Source organism: Bacillus rossius, chromosome 15 (assembly GCF_032445375.1).
Source record: "Bacillus rossius redtenbacheri isolate Brsri chromosome 15, Brsri_v3, whole genome shotgun sequence".
Taxonomy (NCBI): domain Eukaryota; kingdom Metazoa; phylum Arthropoda; class Insecta; order Phasmatodea; family Bacillidae; genus Bacillus; species Bacillus rossius.
Genome location: NC_086342.1, coordinates 7355066 through 7378578, shown reverse-complemented (window position 1 = coordinate 7378578; position 23513 = coordinate 7355066). Strand labels below are relative to the sequence as shown.

Below are 23513 nucleotides of genomic sequence, written 5' to 3'. Positions count from 1 at the left end.
TCTAATTTTTAATTAGTTCAAAATTATTTAATAAAAATTGGATGCGATTTAATATGTATAGCTATTTTAGAACATTAGGAAATTAAAATAAAATATCTTACCAAAAAAAGATAGACTATTCCTAACTTAAAAACAAAATATGTGTTGTAATTTTATGAGTTAATAAACAGAATCTTGAAGCTGTAAATGCATGTTTTTAGATGCTGTACTAAATTTTCAGATCATCCCGTACGATGGCATCCGAACAATGCCAAAGCGACCGAGTGAAGGACAAGCTAGAGCGAAGTTCAACTTCACTGCACAAACCTACCTTGAGCTCCCATTAGTTAAAGGTGACTACAAGATATTATCTCTGGTTGTTTAAGAATACCTGCTTAAAAGACCATTTAGCCTCAAGGATACGTGAAAGGTGCATCTTTAAGGATTCAGCAATTTTTGTCGATCTTCCGAATAGATCTAAAATCCTTACAGAATCGCTGATGCAGTCTTTTGTGAAAGGACGAGTTACTCTCATCCTTCATGCATCCTTGTGGCACTATCTTTTAGTAAAAATGCAACGATAGTCTGTTGCTTAGCCAGCCAATTACTGTCGAAACCCTTTTATGTCTATCTTTTATCATCGAATAGTTAACTTGCAAGTGTAAAAATTGAAAATTGTGTGAAAAAATTGTGTCCAAATTCACAAGTGCAAACAAATGACTACCGAAAAGTATTTCTTTAATTGATACACTTGGATGTGTTAGAATCAAAAGAATTTGAATATACTCTCACTGCTAGTTTCTCATTGAATGCAGCCTTGAAATCGGTGGATTCTTTGGTTAAGGCTACATGGGCAAAGGACACATCCCTACTGTTTGGAAATAGCAAACACTTGCGTTGCTAAGCATTTATTCCTGATAACTGGATAAAAAATTGGAAATGCTCTTTATTTTAATTCGATAAAAACAAGTGGTGATACACTGTTGTGAGGGGAAATTTAAGTAGTTTATTAGGCTGCACATTGGTTGTGTACATGGGCGCCACTACGTGGATGAGCACGCGTGGACCTGGCTTGCGACATCCGTCCCTGCGTCGTGGGTACTAGGCTCAATTCCCCATGCACGGTGTTGAGACCCATCCTACCAGCCTGCTGTTAGTTGCGTGCACGCTAGTCTCAATCGGACTGTGATCGCCATTGGGCTCTTTAGGTGTCGTAAATACGTTAATATTTATCCAATAGACAAACATTCAAGTCTCAGGGTGGCCACTTTACCTGCCCTTTCCAAGCTTAAATTAAAATATGACCAAATACTGCTTAAACATTTAGCAAAAATACAAAAAAAAATATATTCTTTCAGTTCAAAAATGTACAATATTGAATTAACAAAAAAAAACTATAATTTTTTTAAAGTTCTGAATCAAAATTTTATTATATTATAATGTAAAACATTATGCTTTAATTTTTTTTTCAGTGGAAGTTTTTTTTTATATGATATTGTTCTTTGTTTGAGCATAAATCCACCCCAGATTTTTAAAATAAAGTAGGGGTTTGGAGCCATACATCTAGATTACTCCACTTGGAGTGAATTACAAATAATGTTTGTTTAAAAGTTCCAAACCATATTTTTGAAAACGTTAGTAGACTCCTAATGTAGAAATTTGTTTGTAGGAAAAAATTCCAACAGTATGAGCATGATAGAGTAAAATGAAATTGTCCACTGATTCACCCAATGCCTGGCGTACTCCACTGTTGCGCGGTAGTACAATGCCTGGCGTACTCCACTGTTGCGTGGTAGTACAATGCCTGGCGTACTCCACTGTTGCGCGGTAGTACAATGCCTGGCGTACTCCACTGTTGCGCGGTAGTACAATGCCTGGCGTACTCCACTGTTGCGCGGTAGTACAATGCCTGGCGTACTCCACTGTTGCGCGGTAGTACAATGCCTGGCGTACTCCACTGTTGCGCGGTAGTACAATGCCTGGCGTACTCCACTGTTGCGCGGTAGTACAATGCCTGGCGTACTCCACTGTTGCGCGGTAGTACAATGCCTGGCGTACTCCACTGTTGCGCGGTAGTACAATGCCTGGGGTACTCCACTGTTGCGCGGTAGTACAATGCCTGGCGTACTCCACTGTTGCGCGGTAGTACAATGCCTGGCGTACTCCACTGTTGCGCGGTAGTACAATGCCTGGCGTACTCCACTGTTGCGCGGTAGTACAATGCCTGGCGTACTCCACTGTTACGCGGTAGTACAATGCCTGGCGTACTCCACTGTTGCGCGGTAGTACAACGCCTGGCGTACTCCACTGTTGCGCGGCAGTAACCGGGACTGTGTGGCCACCAGGGGAGCTCGTGGTGCTGACACGGAGGGTGGACGACAACTGGTACGAGGGCCGCATCGGCCCCCGCAAGGGCATATTCCCCGTGTCGTACGTGGAGGTACTGCAGGAGCCCGGGACGGCGGACAGGCCCGGTGAGTGCTGGCCCCCCCATCAGGACCTACTTGACTCGACTTGCGTTGGCGCTCGTGCGTGGAGCCAAGGTTTTGTCTCTTTAAGTTCTGACCAATCTTGTTGTGAAAATTTTAACCTTTTCTACACCAAATTTATTTTTATTAATGATTTTACATGCCGTTAATTATGTGCATAAATCTATTACATTTCATGTATAAGAACAAGACCTCATGTTATTAGAGCTAATAAATTTGTATAACCTTTTTAGCAGTGACCCAGTGGGGAAAACATAATTGGAGATTGATTACATGACCTTAATTTCTTTCTAATGCTGACATATTGCAAATTTGTATTTTAGCTTTTGTTACTGTCTTCATTATTACAATACTATTAATATGACTTTTATAAATCTTACTAGGTATGCTATTTTGAAAGCTCAAATTCCTTATGCATTTCCTTGTGATGTGTCGGATATTGCCAGCTTTCATTTACTTGACTGTTATGATATGATGTGGTCGAGGGATTCACTTACTGATGAATGCGCTTGATGGACGCCACCGTATTCATGGCACACGGATCTGGCGGGGACACTTGTTCTGCGGGTGTGACGTCGCCCGTGTGGAAGTGTGACTTGTATCCCGCTAGTGCAGTTACCTTGATGTGCCGGGACCCGCCCCGCTCTCAGCGCCCGGTACGCTACAAGATGGTATTAATAGAGCTCTTTAGACGTCCCACATGCCGGCCTCACTGTGTATCGTGGACACGTGGACAAATGCAGAAACAAGGCACAAGATATTCAGTACTGAGACTTATTACACACCTCTCATATGCTTGAATAACAAAAAGTATAACATTTTAAGGGAACGACACAAACTGGTTTACTTAATGTCCAGACCCACCTCTTGGTTGGATAAAGTCTAAGCATCAGTGACCAAACTCTGGCTAACGGATTACTATTTAAATTAAATAAGCATTTGAATCCCGGAGGTAAGCTTTGAGGATGAATAAATATGATTTAGTCTAATTATTAAAGGAGCGGGGATGACGAAGGTCGGTTGCGATTTAAAGACAAATTCCTCGCAGTTCTGAAGACATCTTACCTCAGGTGGCAGTGTGATGTGACTGGGCCGGAAGATGGACACCGTTCTGACGCCAAGTTGAACTGAACGTTAGGTCATTTAAAATCTTGCCGTTAAAATATTACCATAAAACACATCTGCACTCCTAAAATTATTAAAACGTTATTTAAGCCTCACAAATATGTACTGAATATATATATTAAGATTACTGTTAAAAATCATAAATTTCACATTATCTTTGTAAGATTTGTGCAATGGGAGTGTATGACTTGATGTAGGCTTTTGGACATACACCATTGCTAAGCACATGTATGTCTGTAGAAGAAAACTACAAAAAAAAAAACACAAATTAAGCAAAAAATTGCTGTTGTCCTGACAACAGACATACTTGTGCTTAGCAATGGCGTATGTCCAAAAGCCTACATCAAGTCATTAATTTCACATATTCAATTTGGCAAGTTCAGGTTCATTTCTGTGGAAATTTAAATTAAATAAATAAATGAACATGTTCAGTGTTTACAGGGTCCTGGGAAGTATTCACAGCACTTGGGTTGAAACAGTAATGTTTGCAGTATTAATTATTGGTTTATAAAGGGAACCAGTCACTGATACTACCATGCCCAGGTTTGAGGATGGCGGTTGGCAGGGTGGTGATAAGAGACAGAGTGAGATGGAGAGGCAGTTTGGGCTCACAGAGGGCATAGCCCTTGGCCAACGTTTAGCTCAGATCTATTGTGATGTGACAACCGTGAAACATTTCAAGAACCTAGCCTACTTTTATAAAAACATAATAAAATATTTTGTTTCACTTTTATAAGGGGGCAGAGGGTCTGCAGTTCTACACTGTCAATTAAGTTTTATAATTTTTTTTTTTTGCTTTTTACTATTCCAATTTACTTTAAAAAAAATACAGTAAAACCTAAATTAAATATTGTACAGAGAATAGGTATAATTATTGTTTACATTTTCTGAAAACATGCCTAAACTAAAGGTTCACAAATTGAATTAGGTAATTCAGATGCACTTCATTTAATTTTATATTTGGCCTTACATTTTGGTTTTGATTTATAATTTTGGTTTTTAACTGTTCACCATAAAAAATTGCCTCTTAATGATTACAGATGCTGGGGTGTAAAATACTTTCAAGTTTTAAGGGTTATCATGTTTTAAAACGTATTTGGTTGTGAAATATCAAAAGAAGTTGACGACAGTCGTCGTGCCCTCCTAGGCTTAGAGGCACGCCCCTGCCCATCGCCGTGTATCTGAGGGGGCACGCCCCTGTCCCCCCCCCCAGCCAGTGCAATGCAGTGTTCATCGTAAGGACGCACCCGCGTGCGCCTTAAAGTGTCCATGTTTTAGAGACCGCTCAAAGACGGACAACTATTGTATGTGTGTAAATATTGCTTGTTAATAGTGCCATGTTTATTAGCGTTCTTGTGTAGCGATGTAGAGGCCGCACCTGGACCACGGCGAGCGCGCGGTCTCGTTCGTACAGACTTCCCCCTCCACCACCTCACCCCCCTCGCGCGGCGCAGGGCGCGCGCGAGGCGGGAGCGGGCAGTCGCCGCTCGGCAGCCACGGAGTGTGAACCTGCGTCTCCGCGTTCCGCGAGTCTCCGCGTCCGTGATCACGTGCGGACTTACGTCTACGGCCAGTAACGTTCGATAGTCTTACGGATTTGGCAACTACGTTTACGGTCGGGAGTTTTCAGTGGTTTAATGTTTTCGCGGTACTACGAGAGGCGAGCGTTACCGTTACCGCGGGACAGGTGCGGTCAGGGCAAAGGCGGACCAGCCGCAATAAACCAGTGTACGAACAGTTAGCGAACTTTACCTAATTTCGACCTGATTTCCACCCTCATCAGCCCATCCGAACCTTTCCTCCGCAGTTTCCGGTCCCGGCCACAGTAGGCCTGAACCCCTACCTACTTGCTGGATTAGCCGGGTAATTTACATTAATCCATATTCCAGACTTATTTTGGGGACCGGAAAGGGGCTTAGAGCCCTGGGGACGTCAAAGTGAAGGGAACTGGCGCGGTGTTTGCCCGAGTGTCGAGTGTGGAGGGGGCTGGCGTGGTGTTGCAGCGCCGAGGGCGGTCTCCTCGCCCGCCTCGCAGGCGGTGATGGTGAACGGCAGCCGCGCCCGGCCGGCCACGTACCAGCCGGGCAGCTACTACAGCCAGCACAGGTCTCTGTCGGGGCACTACGCCACCTTGGTGAGTGGCTGGCTCTCCAAGCTGAAACAACACCTTTGAATATATATACTGTATAGAAGTCATGAGTGGATAGGATTTACTCTACGTTTTTCAGGAGCGTATGATGAGCAGCTTGGGAACTTCACCGCTGCAGGGCGCTGCCGTAACGCCCTGTATCGTCTCAGGTTGTTTATTTGCACGTTAGAGCGCAACAATGTCGCCCGCTGTCATTCCCTGCACCCCCCACCAATAATTCACTGCAGCTCGAGGTCGTTCAACGGGAGTTTGTGCGTCACAAATCATTAGGGATGAGAGGTGGGGTAGAGGGTGGGAGGAGGACAACGCATGTTTGCGGGAGGGTGGGTAAGGGGTGTTTGAAGAGTTTGACACTTGTCCGCTAGTGACCACCACAAGTCGATGCCCTAGAGATGGTGGCGATTGCGGCGGTGAATTAACCAACTACCTCAAACCGTATTAGAAATTTTAACCTGGGTTGGCGACTTCTATACAGTATATATATATTCAAAGATAACACTGAGGAAAAAAAAAATTAACTCACATTTGAAACAGATCCAATAGACAATCCATGAAACTAACAATAACTTAAAAGGTGCGTGTACTTATGTACGCGCATTAGACGTTATATTTACTTAGCGTGATTAAGAAACTAACTTTTATTTTGCATGTGAATAATAAATAGAAATGAGGTAATAAAAGGACTGGTGTGCTATTATAAATGTGGTTAGTAAAGTATAAGTTATTTCAAATTAAATAATTTAATTAAATATTCAACACAGTAGAGTGAACCAAAGCATTGCCATGGTTATTATTTTAGTTCAGACTTCACATTTTTTTATTTACATTACTCTGGGATATATTTACTAACCGTCCTTTACTATGTGTAATTGTTTACCCTTGGAGCAAAAAATATGTATTACATAATAACCAAACTTTTTTATGAAACAAATGACTTAGCACTATAATTCCTATATAATTAGAGGGACTGTGAAAACACTTTGAATTTATGAGAGTTTTGCATTAACAGGGATATTATGAATGAGCTTCAACTGTACTTTAATTGAACGCTTCCGTTATGATTGTACAGTACTCGTGTAGCATTTAATTTGTAATTTTCAGCCTCGCCAGGGCCAGGCGGGGAAGCAACAGACGTCAGCCGTGAACCAAACACTGCACATAGACACTCGTTCGGAACCTGTGCCGTAAGTACGACAAGCATGGCATTCATCCAGCATTCCATAGCGTTTGTTCCTGGAGTTCAATCACAGCAAATCTTCATACTTTAACTGCTGTGTACTGATTTTTAAGTAATAATTTGTTTAATTATTATCTGGTATTTGATTTTAAATCCTCTTGATTCAAAGACAAAGCTTATAAATGCAGTAAGATGTCTTACTACAATTTGCCTCACCTTTACGTGGGGATCAGATCCTTGTTGAGTTTCGAGATTTTTTTAATGCTTGGGTTTACTCTTATAGGATGAAAATTAAAATCAATTGTCAATATAATTTATAGGAAACCTTATAACATAGAAGTAATGTGATAAAAACGGATAAATTTAATGTTATGACCACAGAAACATTTACAATCTTTAATTTAATGTGTAAACATCTTAGCTCTCGGTACATGGCATTTGGTAGGTGTAATTTCGTGAATGGAACTGAAGTTCATTGGAACGGAAATGTGTCCCTAAACATGGTGCTGCCATCTGTGGAATTATCAGAAATCTCAACAAAAAAAAATGGAAGACCCATGTGATTCACCCATTTGTATTAACTTTCGCAAATATTGAGGGATGCACTAGGCATACATGTTGCCACACGTGGGTCGGCCATCTTGACGACTTTGGCTCGTGACAATAGCAGTTTCGGCATGCATGCATATTGGACTTTCAACCTGTTACATTTCCATTGTGTAATGCGTGCATTTCTTGTGCATTCTTAAATTTCACCCTCAAAAATGCAGGAAATGAAAATTTCTGTCTAGGGGGAAATGTCACTGGGTCAGCATTGAAGCATTTACATGTGACATGTACAGTTCGCCTATTGTTCAGCTAGATCGCGTTCAGCAGTTTTTATAAAAGAATTCTACGTTAAATTATCTCTCTGGATTACGTGTTATAAGTGTATTTGAAACATGAGAACACACGAATTTGCTCGTTACTGAGGTTAGATGTTTATACATCAGTGGCGAGAACTGGAAGACTCACTCTCACATTTTTTTTTATAATAGCAGTGTTTAAAAATATGTTCAGTAAATGTTAGGGAGAGGGCAATTATTGGCCCAGTTCATCAGTAAGTCATGATTCATTTTTAACCCCCCCAATTGTGAGACCTCCACAGATAGAAGCACCATTTTTAGTAAATACATTCCCATTCCAATCTACTTCTGTTCCATTGCTCCTACAAAATTGACATATACCGTGAGCTAAGATGTTTACTCATCAATATAAATTTTTTTGCCTTAACCAAATAATCAACCTGTTTAGTGATTTCATGCTTTTAATATTGTTATATAGGCTGTGTTACATGATAACTTAATGCCTGTAGGGATGTACTTTATATTCCGAATGTAGGCTGTGTTACATAATAACTTAATGCCTGTAGGGATGTACTTTATATTCCGAATGTACTTTATATTCTTCATCCCAGTTAGTTCAGACTAACCGAACTGTACTGTATCTGCGAATTTCACTTCTGACGTGTGTGGTGGCCATGGACTGTAAGTGTAGTGTGTTCAGGGGAACAGACTGGGAGTGTGTGGTGGCTGTGGTGTTACCCGTGGTTGACCATGCCCTGTGGCAGCGCGCGCGAGGGTGACGCGGCCTCGTTGCGCAGGTACCGCGCGCTCTACAACTACTGCCCCCAGAACGATGACGAGCTGGAGCTGGTGGAAGGGGACACCGTGCACGTGATGGAGAAGTGCGATGATGGCTGGTACGTGGGCTCCAGCCAGCGCACGGGCTACTTCGGCACCTTCCCCGGCAACTACGTGGAGCGGATGTGAGGCGAGGTAGGGTAGACCGCTTGGCCGGCGGAACTGTCAGGAACACGCGTGGCAACGAACGTGGCTTGTTACTTGTTTTAGTGTAAAAAAAACTAATTATGATGATGGGTTTTTGAATGCACAGTACGATGAAAGGTTTTGGCACATTCAGTTGCTGGTCGCATTACTGCGCTAACGTAATTTTAAGTCCCTCGGAATTTTTTTGTTACTGCCTGTTTTTATTCCAGTTGTGTTTCCTTTTTTCACATTTGGCATTTCTGTTAAAACTATATTGACTTTCGATAATCCAAAAAAATCGCTAATCCGGCGTGGCCATTTACCCAAATTTTTGGATTAAAAGAAATTTAACTGTACTTAAAAATTATTAATGGCCACACATTATTTTAATTAAAAATTACGAACTCGATTACTGAAACTATTTTTTTCTATCAACGTGTCGGCACAATGACGCCACCATTTCAAATATTCTGTATTCACAGCGGATATTACGACTGTATCGTTATTTTTTTAAGTTTAGAAAAAAGAAATGCTTTTAACAAAAGTACTGGGTTGTTGTAATACAGAACGATTGTTTGCATCACGTGATTTCTGACAGTTCTACTGGTGATTCGTGAGCCACTGTTCGGAACGCGCACTGAAGACGAACATTGGTCTACCTCATTAGCCTACGAGATGGATGCGCCAGTAGTCCTGATGCGTTTAGTCTGGGAAGGCTATGAAGCCGCTGGTGTTACCGCGAGTACCAAAGAGATTCATGGCTGACAAGGATCAAGTAAATATATACACGCAACAATAAATATTTAAAAAAATAATAATATTATTAAACTTGGCATCAATGAAGCACTGATGGTGTACAAACAATACAGAGAATTTCTAAAAATATATACTTGTATATTACTGGAACTCTACATCGTAGGCTTATTTTAGCCATACTTATAACAGCACACGTCAGTTCGGAATGACATTATTACTTAATAATTATTATTTTTCATCTCTTGCAGTTTTTTTTTTATGCACATAAACAACTTTTATCCTTCAGCTTCACTTTTTTTTTTTTTTTTTAAAAAGAATTGCCAGTATACTTCATGGTTATGATGTAGGAGACATACAAACAAACTTTTACTGCTGTCCAATATCTTAAAATCCTACCTAGGTTTAAATTTAAAATAAAAGTTTTATGAAGAGAATTTTCACTCTAAGCAATTCATTTCATCATTTGTTGATAATAAGTGTTTAGGCGTTGAAGTGCAATTAAATATATTTCAGCATTATGCACCATATGCAAACTTCAAGGCAACAGAAATTTTCTTCATTGCAATACATACCTGAACAGTCTTATTTTCACTGGAGCACTTTAGCCGACTTTGTAAGGAACTTCAGTTGTTGCCACTGATGGAGAAAATGATGTGTGTCCACTATGCAAGTGCATCTTCTCATGTGTTGTATTAGTTAGAACAATACAGCGTCTTTCCCGGCCACCTTATGTATGCTGTGTGTTGGGACAAGATTTTATGGTTTTATTTTTAGGTCAGTTTCATTTTTAAAACTTTTAATTTTTGGTGTTTTTGTTTTTATTTTTAAATATTGTCTTCATCGATAAATATGGTGAATTATTCAACAAATATGAAGTTAAAATAATTATTAATACATATTTCACCAAAATAGTCCCTTTCGACTATCATGGTCCAAACAGAACTACTCAGAAAACTAAAAAATAGACAATTTTTTTTTTTTTTTAAAAACGTGCCAACATTATGACGTAATGTGTTACTAATGAGATGCAAGATCAAACAATGTAATGTTAACTTTTTTTCAATCCATTTAGTTCATACATTTTGGAACAGAATTTATGCTAAATAAATTTACCGTATTAAAAGAAATGTTTTCATTTTGAGTTCAGTTATGACAAATTGCTGATTCATTTGATGTTTTAAATTACACTGCAGTAAAATGGTGTATTAAATTGCATTTTTGGCATAATAAGTTATAGTGACAGGCTTTTCGGAGTTCATTTGGTTTTATCGCAATTCGAATTCACCATATTATCTTGTTCCTAGCAATAAAGAGGTTTATCAGATGCTTCTTCCTGCATCTTATCACACACGAGTTGAGGGTATCCACATTGTGACACACCCCCAACATGAAACATCAGTGCTTGCTTTGTTGTACCAAGTTATTGATGTCCATCGAGAAATAAATATTCTTGTGCTTCCAAGATGTCTTCTGTTGTTAACAACCACCATTAGGGGTAATGCTGAACTAAAGTTTCATATTTATTTTGTATTGGGACTGTGTTCAGTATGTATTCCCAATTGAACCTAAGTGTTTTAGGCCTATTAATAAGAATGGACAACCAATATTTAGGATAGCATAAGTTTTGTTAAAAGTTATTTGCTAAAGTGTTGATGGTTAATTACAGTTTATTTAATGTTATTTTTTTATTTTCATTCAGTTTATGTTTAATAATTTATATACATATATATAGTTGTTTAAGCAACAAACACAATTGTATAAAAATATAATATATAAGTTTAAGGTGCATAGTAGTTGTAAATAAATGCATAAGCATGCCCTGTTAGAGAAATTGTGAACCTTTAGAAATTTCAGATTTTGAGGCTATTTCATAAATGCTTACTCTGAAAATTTTAAGAAAATTTTGTGGACTTAGTTGACCTTTAAGATGGGAATCCAACTAGAACTAAAATGTTAAAAGAGTTTGCAGACTAACATTCTGTTTAACTTTAAATGACTTACCTTGAGATAGTAAAATGTAATACCATTTTCTGACACACACATACACACATTCCTCATGCATGCTTACATTCTTGTCATAAATCCGTCTATTATTTTTTTTTTTTACCCAAAATGGAAAATTTGCATATTGAGCGCAGCACACTTTATTAAATAAAAAATCTGCATAAAATCTGCGCCCCATGGGTGGGTAAATATAGTATTTTTGTCCCGTGGTGATTTGGAAAGCCAAATCGCAAACCTTTTAACTGGGGCAACTTCCTCAGCCATCACTTTTATTTTGAACTGAGCATCCATCAAAGCAATACTTGGTATGAAGTTTCTAATGCTCGTGATGATATTTTGGCAGTATGCAAAAAACCTTTCTCATGGCATCACGTTTATTTTGGTTTTTCCACAATGTCAGGAAAAATCATGGTTTTTTTTTGTATAATGTATAGTTTATTGGCACTTTAGTAAAATTAATATTAAAAAGCGAGAGTTGGAATTGACAGTGTTATGTAACTGTGCAGTGTGTTAATGTATCAGGTGAATTCAATGAAGATTCCCTAAATAAGCTGTAACCAGTGAATAAGAATTAAAAGCCTGGAAACAGATCTTTGAAATTTTTAAAAGTTCACAATTTTTTTCACTATGTATTTTTCCCCAGGATGGAAAATGCATACAGAAATATGTACATATTTAATCATATACATATACACCAACTCGTAATTATCATGTGTTGTTTGTGTAATGAAATGATTTACTCTCTAGTCACTAGCCAAAGTTGAATATCTCAATAATTGTTGTAAAATACTGTATTGTGAAAATAATTGTAAAGAGAAGTAGAAAATTGTACCCACATATTTTCTCATACTACTTAGTACTTTTATAAAGTCTTAATCATAGTGTTGCTTGTTATGTTCGAAAATGGAGGCATGTTGGGGGGGGGGTGGGGGGACAGTGAGTGTCCACCAATGTCTCTGGCTGTAGTATCTATTTTTGTATCATCCGTTATTATGTAGGCCTCTCACACATGTCACAAAATTACATTTTGTCGAATGAATTGTGATTTTTACAATTTTTACTCATACTTTATGAGCAAGAACAGAAATTGTAACAACCAATCAATACATAGATTCAATGAATATTTTTAAGTTTAAGATGTCCTGTTAACTTGAACTGGTTTTCTCAAAACAGTGAGTACATGTTATAAACTCGAGAGGTTAGAGCTTATTAATGAGAGCCTTGAGAAGTTTCAAGTTGAAAATCACAGTGTGAAGCATCATCTGTTGAAATGCAGAGAGGAAATATGTTGTACTGTATTCAATCTAATTTCTCACTACCCCTTACCCATGTTGTTTGTTACCATGTTTATGTAATTCCTTTCACATGGTCCTCTGCACAGTGATTTGTCTACTGAAATATTTACTGATTAATTTAACACATAAAAACTCTTTTTCTTTCTTGTACATATTAAAAAGTTTGAGAAAGCCATGCAGCCAAAGTAGCAATATGAGTGCAATACAAAACCACAAGTCTGTAGACCATAACAGATGATAATTTCCTTTGGGTTTTTATGGTTATGCAGTGTGTAACATAATAGTGCCTTCACCATTAACTACAAGCTCACAACATGCAACAGTATCATTACGACAGCATCACGTAGTACTTGAAAACGCAATTAGGCAGTTTAGAGGTGATTAGTTTCCAACATAGTTCTGAAATTTTTTGCAGAAAATTCTGACATTTTAAAATATTTTATTATTTATTTACTATGCGCTAAACATTTTTTATCTGATCTCATTTACAATATAACATATTCTCTGTACAAAAATAGTAAAAAAAGTTGTTGGTAGGCTTGCATTAAATAAAATATTTTTGGAGCTTTCAAAAAAATTGGATGTGTGAAACCGCTTCCATAGATACGTGTACAAAACATAAGAGATGTGACTCGGTTCATTTGAATTGCATTTTGGTTTCAACTTGTTACAAGAGCATACTAAACATTGTACCTCAGTGATTTTACATTCCATGAAAATGGATGAATTAAAAATATTTTTGCAATTTTAGCTGTCGCTAGAAAAGAACTAACTTGGCTATAAAGTGAATGGTAATAATGTTATAACTCCAGCTCTGCAACATTAAAAGAGTTGTGTAAGCCAGGAGACTACGTATATGCTACTGTTATGGGTGCATTGTGTCACTGTACTCACAAAACTATTTTCAAAGCACAGCAATATAGTTCAGCCAGAACAGGTCTTGCCAGCCAAAAGTGTTAAAAAGGATCTACCATGTGTTGAGAAAGTAAATCATGTAGTGCCTGAGGACGAGACAGGAAATGAAACTAAAAAAATGTGAATGTAACTAAATTTATTATTATGTCATGACATGTCTGAAATATTTGTTTGAATAATGTAATTGTTTTGTTTGTTGATAGATTTATTTATTATAAGCAAAGTACTAATAATAAGCAATTTGTGAAGCTGATTTTATTTGCTAATGAAGGTTTGCACAGTAGGGCTTAACCATCCTCTAAGTTTGCATAAAATAAACTTACAAGTACAATATGACGACAACTAATAGTTTAATTGTGTTTTATATTTTACAATTGGCAATCTTTGTATATACTGGTACATGCAAAGTTGCCCTTTTGACTATTAATTACGTGTTCTGTATGCATTTACATAATACTGTACTGCCTCCATTGAACAAAGAAAATTATACAAGTTTGTTCAAAAAACTGCACTTTTTGTTGAAAATGGATTTAAATAGTGTTTCCAAGTTCCAAATTGCAAAAGTAAAGAACTAGTATATGGTTTTAGTAGACTTTAACATGGCAATCAATGCAATTGACACAGAAGTTGTGCAGCATTAATCACTTCACAACCTACATTTTTTGTTCTATGTGCCACACATACAGCATTGAACTAAATTTGGTGACATGAATACGAGAACTAAGTTCAGTTTTATAACCACCCCCTTTAATGTTTAGTGCATGAAATAAGTTATAAAAGTTGTTTCTGTGAAAATAAACACTGGATAACTAAGCCAATATAAAAATTAGTATTAAAGCAATAACCAAATTACTGTAAGTGTTTCATCTTCATGCATGTTCAATTTTGCTCGTTTTACTACATTAGAAATGACAGTTGGTTGCACTGAACAGAATTGTTTGTAACTTTGTGTGAATGTTATTGTTTTGAATTTATTTTCATCTTATGTTTTTTTGGCAGCTCATTGTATTTGTGCTACAAAATTGAGTGATAACTGGAGATAAAAAGGAAAAGGTGGAAATGCTCAAAGAACTGGACAGAAAAAAGCAGGTCACAGTTTCAAAGACACATGGAATTGTGGTAACGACCATAGTTCGATTGTTAAAGACAAGGCAAAAATTGAAGAAATGAATGAAGAATCTTTGATTTGATTGGTTTGACCGCAAAAGGTTTCATTCTGGAGATCACCAAGTTCTGTAAGATGCTTTGAACAAATGGTTGAAAGAGGTACATTCCAGTAACTGGCCCAATTTTACAAGCTAAAGAAAAACAGTTTGCATTGCTTATGGACATCAAAGACATCCAAGCCATTTCAGGGTGGTTACACCTCTTCCGGGAACGACATGGTATATCATGGAAGGTTGTGCGTGGGGAGGATAAAGATGCGGACAAACAGGCAGCAAACCAGCGGAAGGAAGAAAAGCTGGAGACTATTTTTAAGTCGTAGTCATTAGACTATATTTTCAATGGTGATAAAACTGCCTTTTTTTAGAAGATTCTGCCGAACACAACAATGTCATATAAAGGTTAAAAATGTACAGGAGGGAAAAAAGCAAAGTAAAGGTTGTGTCGTTTTGTTGTAGTGCCAGGAACAAAAGAATTGAGGCCAATAATCATTGGTAAAAACAAGACTCACGGGTGCTTAAGGGAGTTTATTGTCTTCCTACAGATTATGCTAGTAATTCCAGTGCATGGATGACGAAAGAACTCTTCTCGAATTGGCTGGTGAACACCGATCAGGATATGAAAAAAGAAGAAAAATTATTTTGTTGATAGACAACTGCGCAGCACAGTGTTGATGTTCGACTGGAAAACATCAAACTGATGTTTCTGCCACCGAACTGCACATCTCAGTTGCAGCCCCTTGTTCAAGGCATTATTCAGAATGCTAAGGTACATTTTCGAAAACGCCTTGTTGAGAGGTTGCTTATCAACATTAGGTTGAAAGTGCTCACCAACATCAATGTTCGTCAGGCAATTGAGATGATCGCAGGTGGATGGTGGAATGTTCAACAAGAAACTATTGCCAACTGCTGGAGAAAGTCTGGCATTGTAAACTATAATGTGGAGAGCTCACTGCAACTTCATCAGACCAGGATGCAAGCCACACTACAGCACAAACATGCAAAAGCAATGACCTTGACCCTGAAGTATGGCCAGAAGTGTCAGCCTCCATGCAGTTTGATGCGGTTTCATTCACAGACTAACAGACTATGTCTTTGTGGATAATGAAATAGAAACAACACCAGTGTTGACTGACAGCAACATCATCAGTGAAGTCATTCGATCACAGTCATCAAAAGCTGAATCAGATGATTTTGACTGTGAGGAGTCACCTGTGACAACTACGGAAGCTATTCTGAACTTAAAAAAAATGAACAAATTCATCTCTAAAAATGACAAGGTTCCAGAAGAGATCAGTAATTCTTTCTATGACATATAACAGTGTGTTGAACAGAGCATCATTCAATGTCACAGAAAGATTTGCTGATCTCTTCTGGAACCTTGTCGTTTTTAGAGATGAATTTGTTCATTTTTTTTAAGTTCAGAATAGCTTCCGTAGCTGTCACAGGTGACTCCTCACAGTCAAAATCATCTGATTCAGCTTTTGATGACTGTGATCGAATGACTTCACTGATGATGTTGCTGTCAGTCAACACTGGTGTTGTTTCTATTTCATTATCCACAGAGACATAGTCTGTTAGTCTGTGAATGAAACAGCATCAAACTGCATGGAGGCTGACACTTCTGACCATACTTCAGGGTCAAGGTCATTGCTTTTGCATGTTTGTGCTGTAGTGTGGCTTGCATCCTGGTCTGATGAAGTTGCCGTGAGCTCTCCACGTTATAGTTTACAATGCCAGACTTTCTCCAGCAGTTGGCAACAGTTTCTTGTTGAACATTCCACCATCCCCATGCGATCATCTCAATTGCCTGACGAACATTGATGTTGATGAGCAACCTCTCAACAAGGCATTTTCAAAAGTGTACCTTGGCATTCTGAATAATGCCTTGAATAAGGGGCTGCAACTGAGATGTGCAGTTCGGTGGCAGAAACATCAGTTTGATGTTTTCCAGTCAAACATAAACACTGTGCTGCGTAGTTGTCTATCAACAAAAGAATTTTTCTTCTTTTTTTCATATCCTGATCGGTTTTCACCAGCCAATTTGAGAAGAGTTCTTTCGTCATCCATGCACTGGAATTACTAGCATAATCCGTAGGAAGACGACAAACTCCCTTAAGCATCAGTGAGTCTTGTTTTTACCAATGATTATTGGCCTATTTTTTTTTGTTCCTGGCACTGCAACAAAACAACACAACCTTTACTTTGCTTTTTTCCCTCCAGTACATTTTTCACCTTTGTATGACATTGTCCTGTTCAGCAGAATCTTCTAAAAAAAAAAAGGCAGTTTCATCACCATTTAAAATATTGTCTAATGAGTACAACTTAAAAACACTCTCCAGCTTTTCTACCTTCCGCTGGTTTGCTGCCTCTGTGTCTGCATCTTTATCCTCCCCACACACAACCTTCCATGATATACCATGTCGTTCCCGGAAGAGGTGCAACACCCTGAAATGGCTTGGATGTCTTTGATGTCCGTAAGCAATGCAAACTGTTTTACTTTAGCTTGTAACATTGGACCAGTTACTGAAACGTACATCTTTCAACCATTTGTTCACTTCCAGAATGAAGCCTTTTGTGGTCACAACCAATCTAAGCTTCTTCATACATGTCTTCAGTGTTGTACTATGGTCGCTGCCACAATTCCATATGTCTTCGCAACTGCCACCTGCTTTTTCTTGTCCAGTTCTTTGAGCATTTCCACCTTTTCCCTCCAAGTTCACTCATTTTGATAGTACAAACACAATCAACTGTCTAAAATATGTAACAAAATAAATTCAAAACAATTACTCTTCTCATGACTGAATACTACATACATATTATAAATATCTACTCGAAATGTGATGTCTAGTACTGATACCACTCATTTACAAGATGGTTATGACCGGTCTCTCAGTTGTGTTTTCCTTGAGTTATAGTAATTTAAACATGTGTCTGTTGTTTCCAATCAGAAATTTATTTTTCAATATTACCAGCTAGCCAGAGCAAGATCTAGTGTACCTGTAACATTGTTGTTCACCAGGCAGCAGTGGAAAACACCCAGATGGTCTTCGTAAAAGAGAAGCTCTCCCGCGATGAACTACTACCCTGAACGCAGCTGAGTGAGAAACCCTAGCACAGTTCCTCACCAGGCGGTTATCGAAATGCCCAGTCGGCCCGTGTCAGTGAATCACTCCCGGAAAACCAGCTATAAGGGGGCAGTGAGCCGCCGGCAAGTCAGACATCGTACATCACCCAAGGGACCAGGAGAGAGAATACCCGGCTACGACGACATTGGATGACGTGGGCAGTTATGCTGCCCACTGACGTCATAACCCTACAATAGTTAACACGAGCCACGCCGTCGACACCGAGGGGTCTTTGACAGGACGACTCCGAGGAAGAACAGCCAGAATAGACTCTGGTTGCCGAGGGAAGCTTCATATATACTGGTTCTAGGCGAGCCGAGTGAAAAGAGAAAGAGACTTCGAGGCCCGGAGGTGTGACGTCGCATCTGAGACCGGTTCCACGACGTGGCGGATCAAGACTGATCCGCAAGAAGCTGCGAGGAGGTATGCCACTCCCAATGCTACCCCCCTGTTACGACGAGAGAGGTATCAACGATGCAGAGGTGCCACCAGACGAGTCGCACCGGGTCTCGATCCCGTGACTCCGGCAGCGCAGACGGGGCTGACGTTGCCCTGGCCAGCGGCCCAGAGCAGCCCTAATACCACCACCGTACGGCAAAAGGTGCAGAGAGACGGTTCGAGGAGGAGGGGCCATCAGGGATTCGTCAGCGACCCGGACGCAGAAGACATCGCAACTAAAGCGAATGACGACTTAGCTACTACGCCTTAGAAACAGGGCGGGAGTAATGCACAGAACACAAGGATGAACAGTATTCAGACGGTGTCAGCCCCGAGCGAGTCATTAGTTGTAATTAATTGTATAAACATTGTAATTGACTAATTGTTTAGTGTTTTCCCCCGTTAACAATATTTCAGTTACACTATATGGGTTAAGGTTTAGACTGAGAAGGTTGATCATCGATACGTGCCTTAACGTTTTGGTCCGATATTTATTTTTATTTATAAATTTCTAATAATTACAGTTGTTTACAGTTGTGGCATTGAAGGTATTTTTGTTATGTATGTTTGCGGTGCAAGCCTACCCATAACACAAAGTGCGACTTTTCACAACCTGTACTATTGAAGCACTGCCCATTGATGGCTATGTTGTTATGTGGTATCTATCACCACTTCAATAGTGCTTCAATAGTACAGGTTGCGAAAAGTCGCACTTTGTGTTATGGGTAGGCTTGCACTGCAAACATACATAACAAAAATACCTTCAATGCCACAATTGTAAACAACTATAATTATTAGAAATTTATAAATACCGGACCGAAACGTTAAGGCATGTATTGATGATCAACCTTCTCAGTCTAAACCCTAACCCACATAGTGTAACTGACATATTGTTAATGAGGGAAAACACTAAACAACTAGACAATTACAATGTTTATACAATTAATTACAACTAAGGACTCGCTCGGGGCTGACACCGTCTGAATACTGTTCATCCTTGTGTTCTGTGCATTACTCCGGCCTGTCTCTAGGGCGTAGTAGCTAAGTCGTCAATCACCTTAGTTGCGATGTCTTCTGCGTCCGGGTCGCCGACGAAGAACCCCTGATGGTCCCTCCTCCTCAAACAGTCTCTCTGCACCTTTTGCCGTACGGTGGTGGTATTAGGGTTGCTCTGGGCCGCTGGCCAGGGCAACGTCAGCCCCGTCTGCGCTGCCGGAGTCACGGGATCGAGACCCGGTGCGACTCGTCTGGTGGCACCTCTGCATCGTTGATACCTCTCTCGTCGTAACAGGGGGGTAGCATTGGGAGTGGCATACCTCCTCGGAGCTTCTTGCGGATCAGTCTTGATCCGCCACGTCGTGGACCAGGTCTCAGATGCGACGTCACACCTCCGGGCCTCGAAGTCTCTTTCTCTTTTCACTCGGCTCGCCTAGAACCAGTATATATGAAGCTTCCCTCGGCAACCAGAGTCTATTCTGGCTGTTCTTCCTCGGAGTCGTCCTGTCAAAGACCCCTCGGTGTCGACGGCGTGGCTCGTGTTAACTATTGTAGGGTTATGACGTCAGTGGGCAGCATAACTGCCCACGTCATCCAATGTCGTCGGAGCCAGGTATTCTCTCTCCTGGTCCCTTGATGATGTACGATGTCTGACTTGCTGGCGGCTCACTGGCACCTTATAGCTGGTTTTCCGGGAGTGATTCACTGACACGGGCCGACTGGGCAGTTCCATAACCGCCTGGTGAGGAACTGCGCTGGTGTTCACTAAGCCGCACTCGGGGTAGCAGTTTTTCATGGGAGAGATTCACTGAATCACAGTCCGTCTGGGCGTTTCCAATACTGCCTGGCGACGAACGACGCTATGGGATCACTAAGTCTCGCTCAGGCTAGCTGCTTGTCTTGAAAAAAAAAAAAAAAAAAAAAAAAAAAAAAAAAAAAAAAAAAAAAAAAAAAAAAAAAAAAAAAAAATTACCGAATGGTACCACCGATAACAACTTTAAAATTTCCATTGTATTTGCAGAAGCCCTTTAGCAGGTCTTATAACATTATGCATGATAAAAATTTGGTTTTATTTTTAATAAATAATTTAATCTCATCAAATGTAGACACAGTGGTCCGTACCACACTCTTGGACCAACAGGCTGATTGAGGCAATGATACAGTCTTTTGCATGTCGAAAATAACTAAAATAACAAGTAGTCCGTTTAAAGATGACTTTTTATTCAGCGACTCTGGGAAATTCTTTCCCCCAATTCGGAACATGTTTTATGGTCAATGTCCTATGGTAAAAGTATAAATATTATTACAAAGATAATTAACTTTTTTTCATGTTACAAATATTATACATCATTTCATCATATATAATTATATTTACATTAAGACAGGAAAACAATCATTACATAAGTCACCGTAAACATGTTACAGAAGATTCTTTAACAGCCAGTTAAAATATGCTTCAACACGACACATTACTATACACAATAAAATAAACAAATATATATATATATGTACAAACTTTTAAGACAGTACGGTAAACTTAAGACATTACACATTTTATTGGTGGAGGCACTGATAAAAAAGGAGTACATCTGCAACCAGAGTTTTTTAAACATAAAAATATCTCTAAAAGGTAGTTTGCATTGAAACAAATTAAATTAATTCTAAAATACATGGCATAGACTACAATGTTCACCGCCATGCCGAACTTCCCCAAACTATTCTACGCCGCTAGTTTCCGCAAATAACTTTCTAAAACCAAACCACTTCGACTGACTGGAATGCTACACGTGATGGAATGCAAAATATGTTGCAAGACTGATACAGTGCTGCTCCAAAATAAATCACACATCCAAAACATTAGTACTACAGAAAATGTTTAAAGCATGCACAAATATGCACTGCTAGAGATATCCACGTATTGTCGGGAAATCTTAACTCGTATTGTGTAACATTTACCAGTATCTGTAAATGACAGCCAGCTGGGCTTATATGTTCCTCCTTAGTCGTAAGCTTGATCACAAACAGTTATGAGGATTACAAATGTAACCTTCCACCTTTCACCCATCTAAGAAAAAAAAACCCAGGATAAAAATTCTAATGGACTAGGAACATTTCATGGTGCTGTAGCCTCATGTGGCATTTTAGTACATCATTTTCATGTTAATTTAAGGCAAGTAAAATGCACTTTTTTTCCTGGTCCATATGAACTACAAAACATTTCATATAAAAAAAATTAAATTTAAAAGTCACAATGTAAATGAGCATATAAAGATTTATAAAGGAAGATTAGTGTAACCAAAGAAAATGCAACATGATTGGAAACACATGAGACCCGCCCACCTATGGTATGGCACAAAAAAAAAAAGGTACACCCATTCATTGCAAAATATATTAAACTTCCTGTGGAGAGGTCAGACTTGGAATACTACAGAAGAGATGTTACATTCGTACTTCAGTTCACATACTCTTCCCAACAGCATTTCTCCTATGGTCATGAGAATATCAAATTTGCGACGGCAGAGGCACCAATTATTACAATAATTCCTGGCCCGCCCGAGGAGAGAAGGCAGGGGAGATCCTGGGTCCCAGCACCAAAGGTTGAGTTCCAAAATTTTTATTTTTTTTTTTCCCTTTTGTTTGCCCCAATAGTACGGAAAAAATTTAAACACTATGGCTAGTAAAGTTATGCAATTTTTACAGATCACATTCACAGTTCTGGCCACAGTAACATTTGGTCTTTAGATTTTTTTTTTTTTATTGTGGTATATTAAAAATTGCACATTCAGTACTGGGGAGGCAGCCCTCGGCACGCCACACAAGATCTCCGCTACCCACTTCCAAGCCGCCAAGCATCTGACTCCCAAACAATTCCAGGTGTACAGGCCTAGGCCTCTTAATTGTTTCTGAGGTTCAATCAACCAGTTCCTTGCTACCATACTACACGATTATTACTGACATTCCAGTGAATACTTTGGAAACCAAACCATTCAGCAAATAAATATTAAAAATAAATAATTAGGACGAAGGTGGCACCAACTACAGTGGCCTCTCTCATCCGCCACTTGAATGTACGGCCAGATTACAACAAAATGTTATTGGCTACTTGATTGGTGTTTCATTAACAGCCCATCCTCATTGTTTTGAAGGGACCAATAGCAATACTTCTAGTAAGTTGGGATCTGTGTGACTATTTGTTTACATTTTATGATTACCCGTGAACACATTGACAGCAAGGGCAATAAATTAAAATAAATAAATTCTAATGAACTGTTTTAATTATTTCACACAAAAAATAGGTGACTAAGTTCATGAACTTCTGATTACAACAGGAAAAATTAACATAATGGAATTAGTTAATAGTAAAAAAATTAGTACTTTTATAACATAAATTTGAGTTAAACTTGGTAATTCATTTCAATGTACATCACTTGAGGATTGCGAAAAAACATAAAATAAAAATACATTATTGTAATACCGCATAATATAATAAATTTTTAGATTTTGAAATTTTTGATAGTATTTCACCGTTTAGATAAAAAAAAATTTGTTTGAAATTAAATACTTTTTTATGAATAAACTTAGCAACAGCACATTAAGTTGGACAAGGAGTATGTTAATGCATGCTGTATGTAATAACTAGAGACAAGATTTTATGGTTTTATTTATAGACCAATGTCATTCTTAAAACCGGAGGTTTCAGTGTTATACATTTATATTAAAGAATTTTGTTTATTCATAAAAATATCATAAACAAATCTGACACTTAAATGCTTCATTATACTTATTTCACCACAACCTTGTCATTTTGACCGATACGATACACTTTTGAAATAAGCTTGTATAACTACTCTGGACAATAAAAATAAATCTGAAAGTATTTGTACCAACATCGTAATTTAAAAATTAGTTACTAATAACAGCTGCAAGGAAGGAAAAAAGTAAACGTTTTTGCAATCTGTTATTAAGTGCATAATCTTTGGTACAAACTTCATGCTAAATAAACTACATGCTTTGATTTTAATATATTGAAAGATTATGGGTTTGTCAATTGAGTTAATGTTTTAATTTAAAATGCTGATTTATTTCATTGT

The 23513-nt window shown here is 38.6% G+C and overlaps 1 protein-coding gene across 6 annotated transcripts in view; it reads left to right on the top strand.

Annotated features, from left to right (window-relative positions):
• Window positions 1-12812, top strand: part of LOC134539366 (vinexin) — a 173109-nt gene extending 160297 nt beyond the window's left edge. For all 6 annotated transcript variants that reach the window (XM_063381349.1, XM_063381353.1, XM_063381352.1 and 3 more), the window contains 5 exons: window positions 221-332; window positions 2325-2453; window positions 5597-5727; window positions 6844-6926; window positions 8562-12812. In XM_063381349.1, coding sequence (XP_063237419.1) covers window positions 221-332; window positions 2325-2453; window positions 5597-5727; window positions 6844-6926; window positions 8562-8730 — 624 coding nt within the window. In that variant the 3' untranslated portion in view covers window positions 8731-12812. The remainder of the gene's footprint in view (window positions 1-220; window positions 333-2324; window positions 2454-5596; window positions 5728-6843; window positions 6927-8561) is intronic.
• The last annotated feature ends 10701 nt before the right edge of the window (window positions 12813-23513 follow it).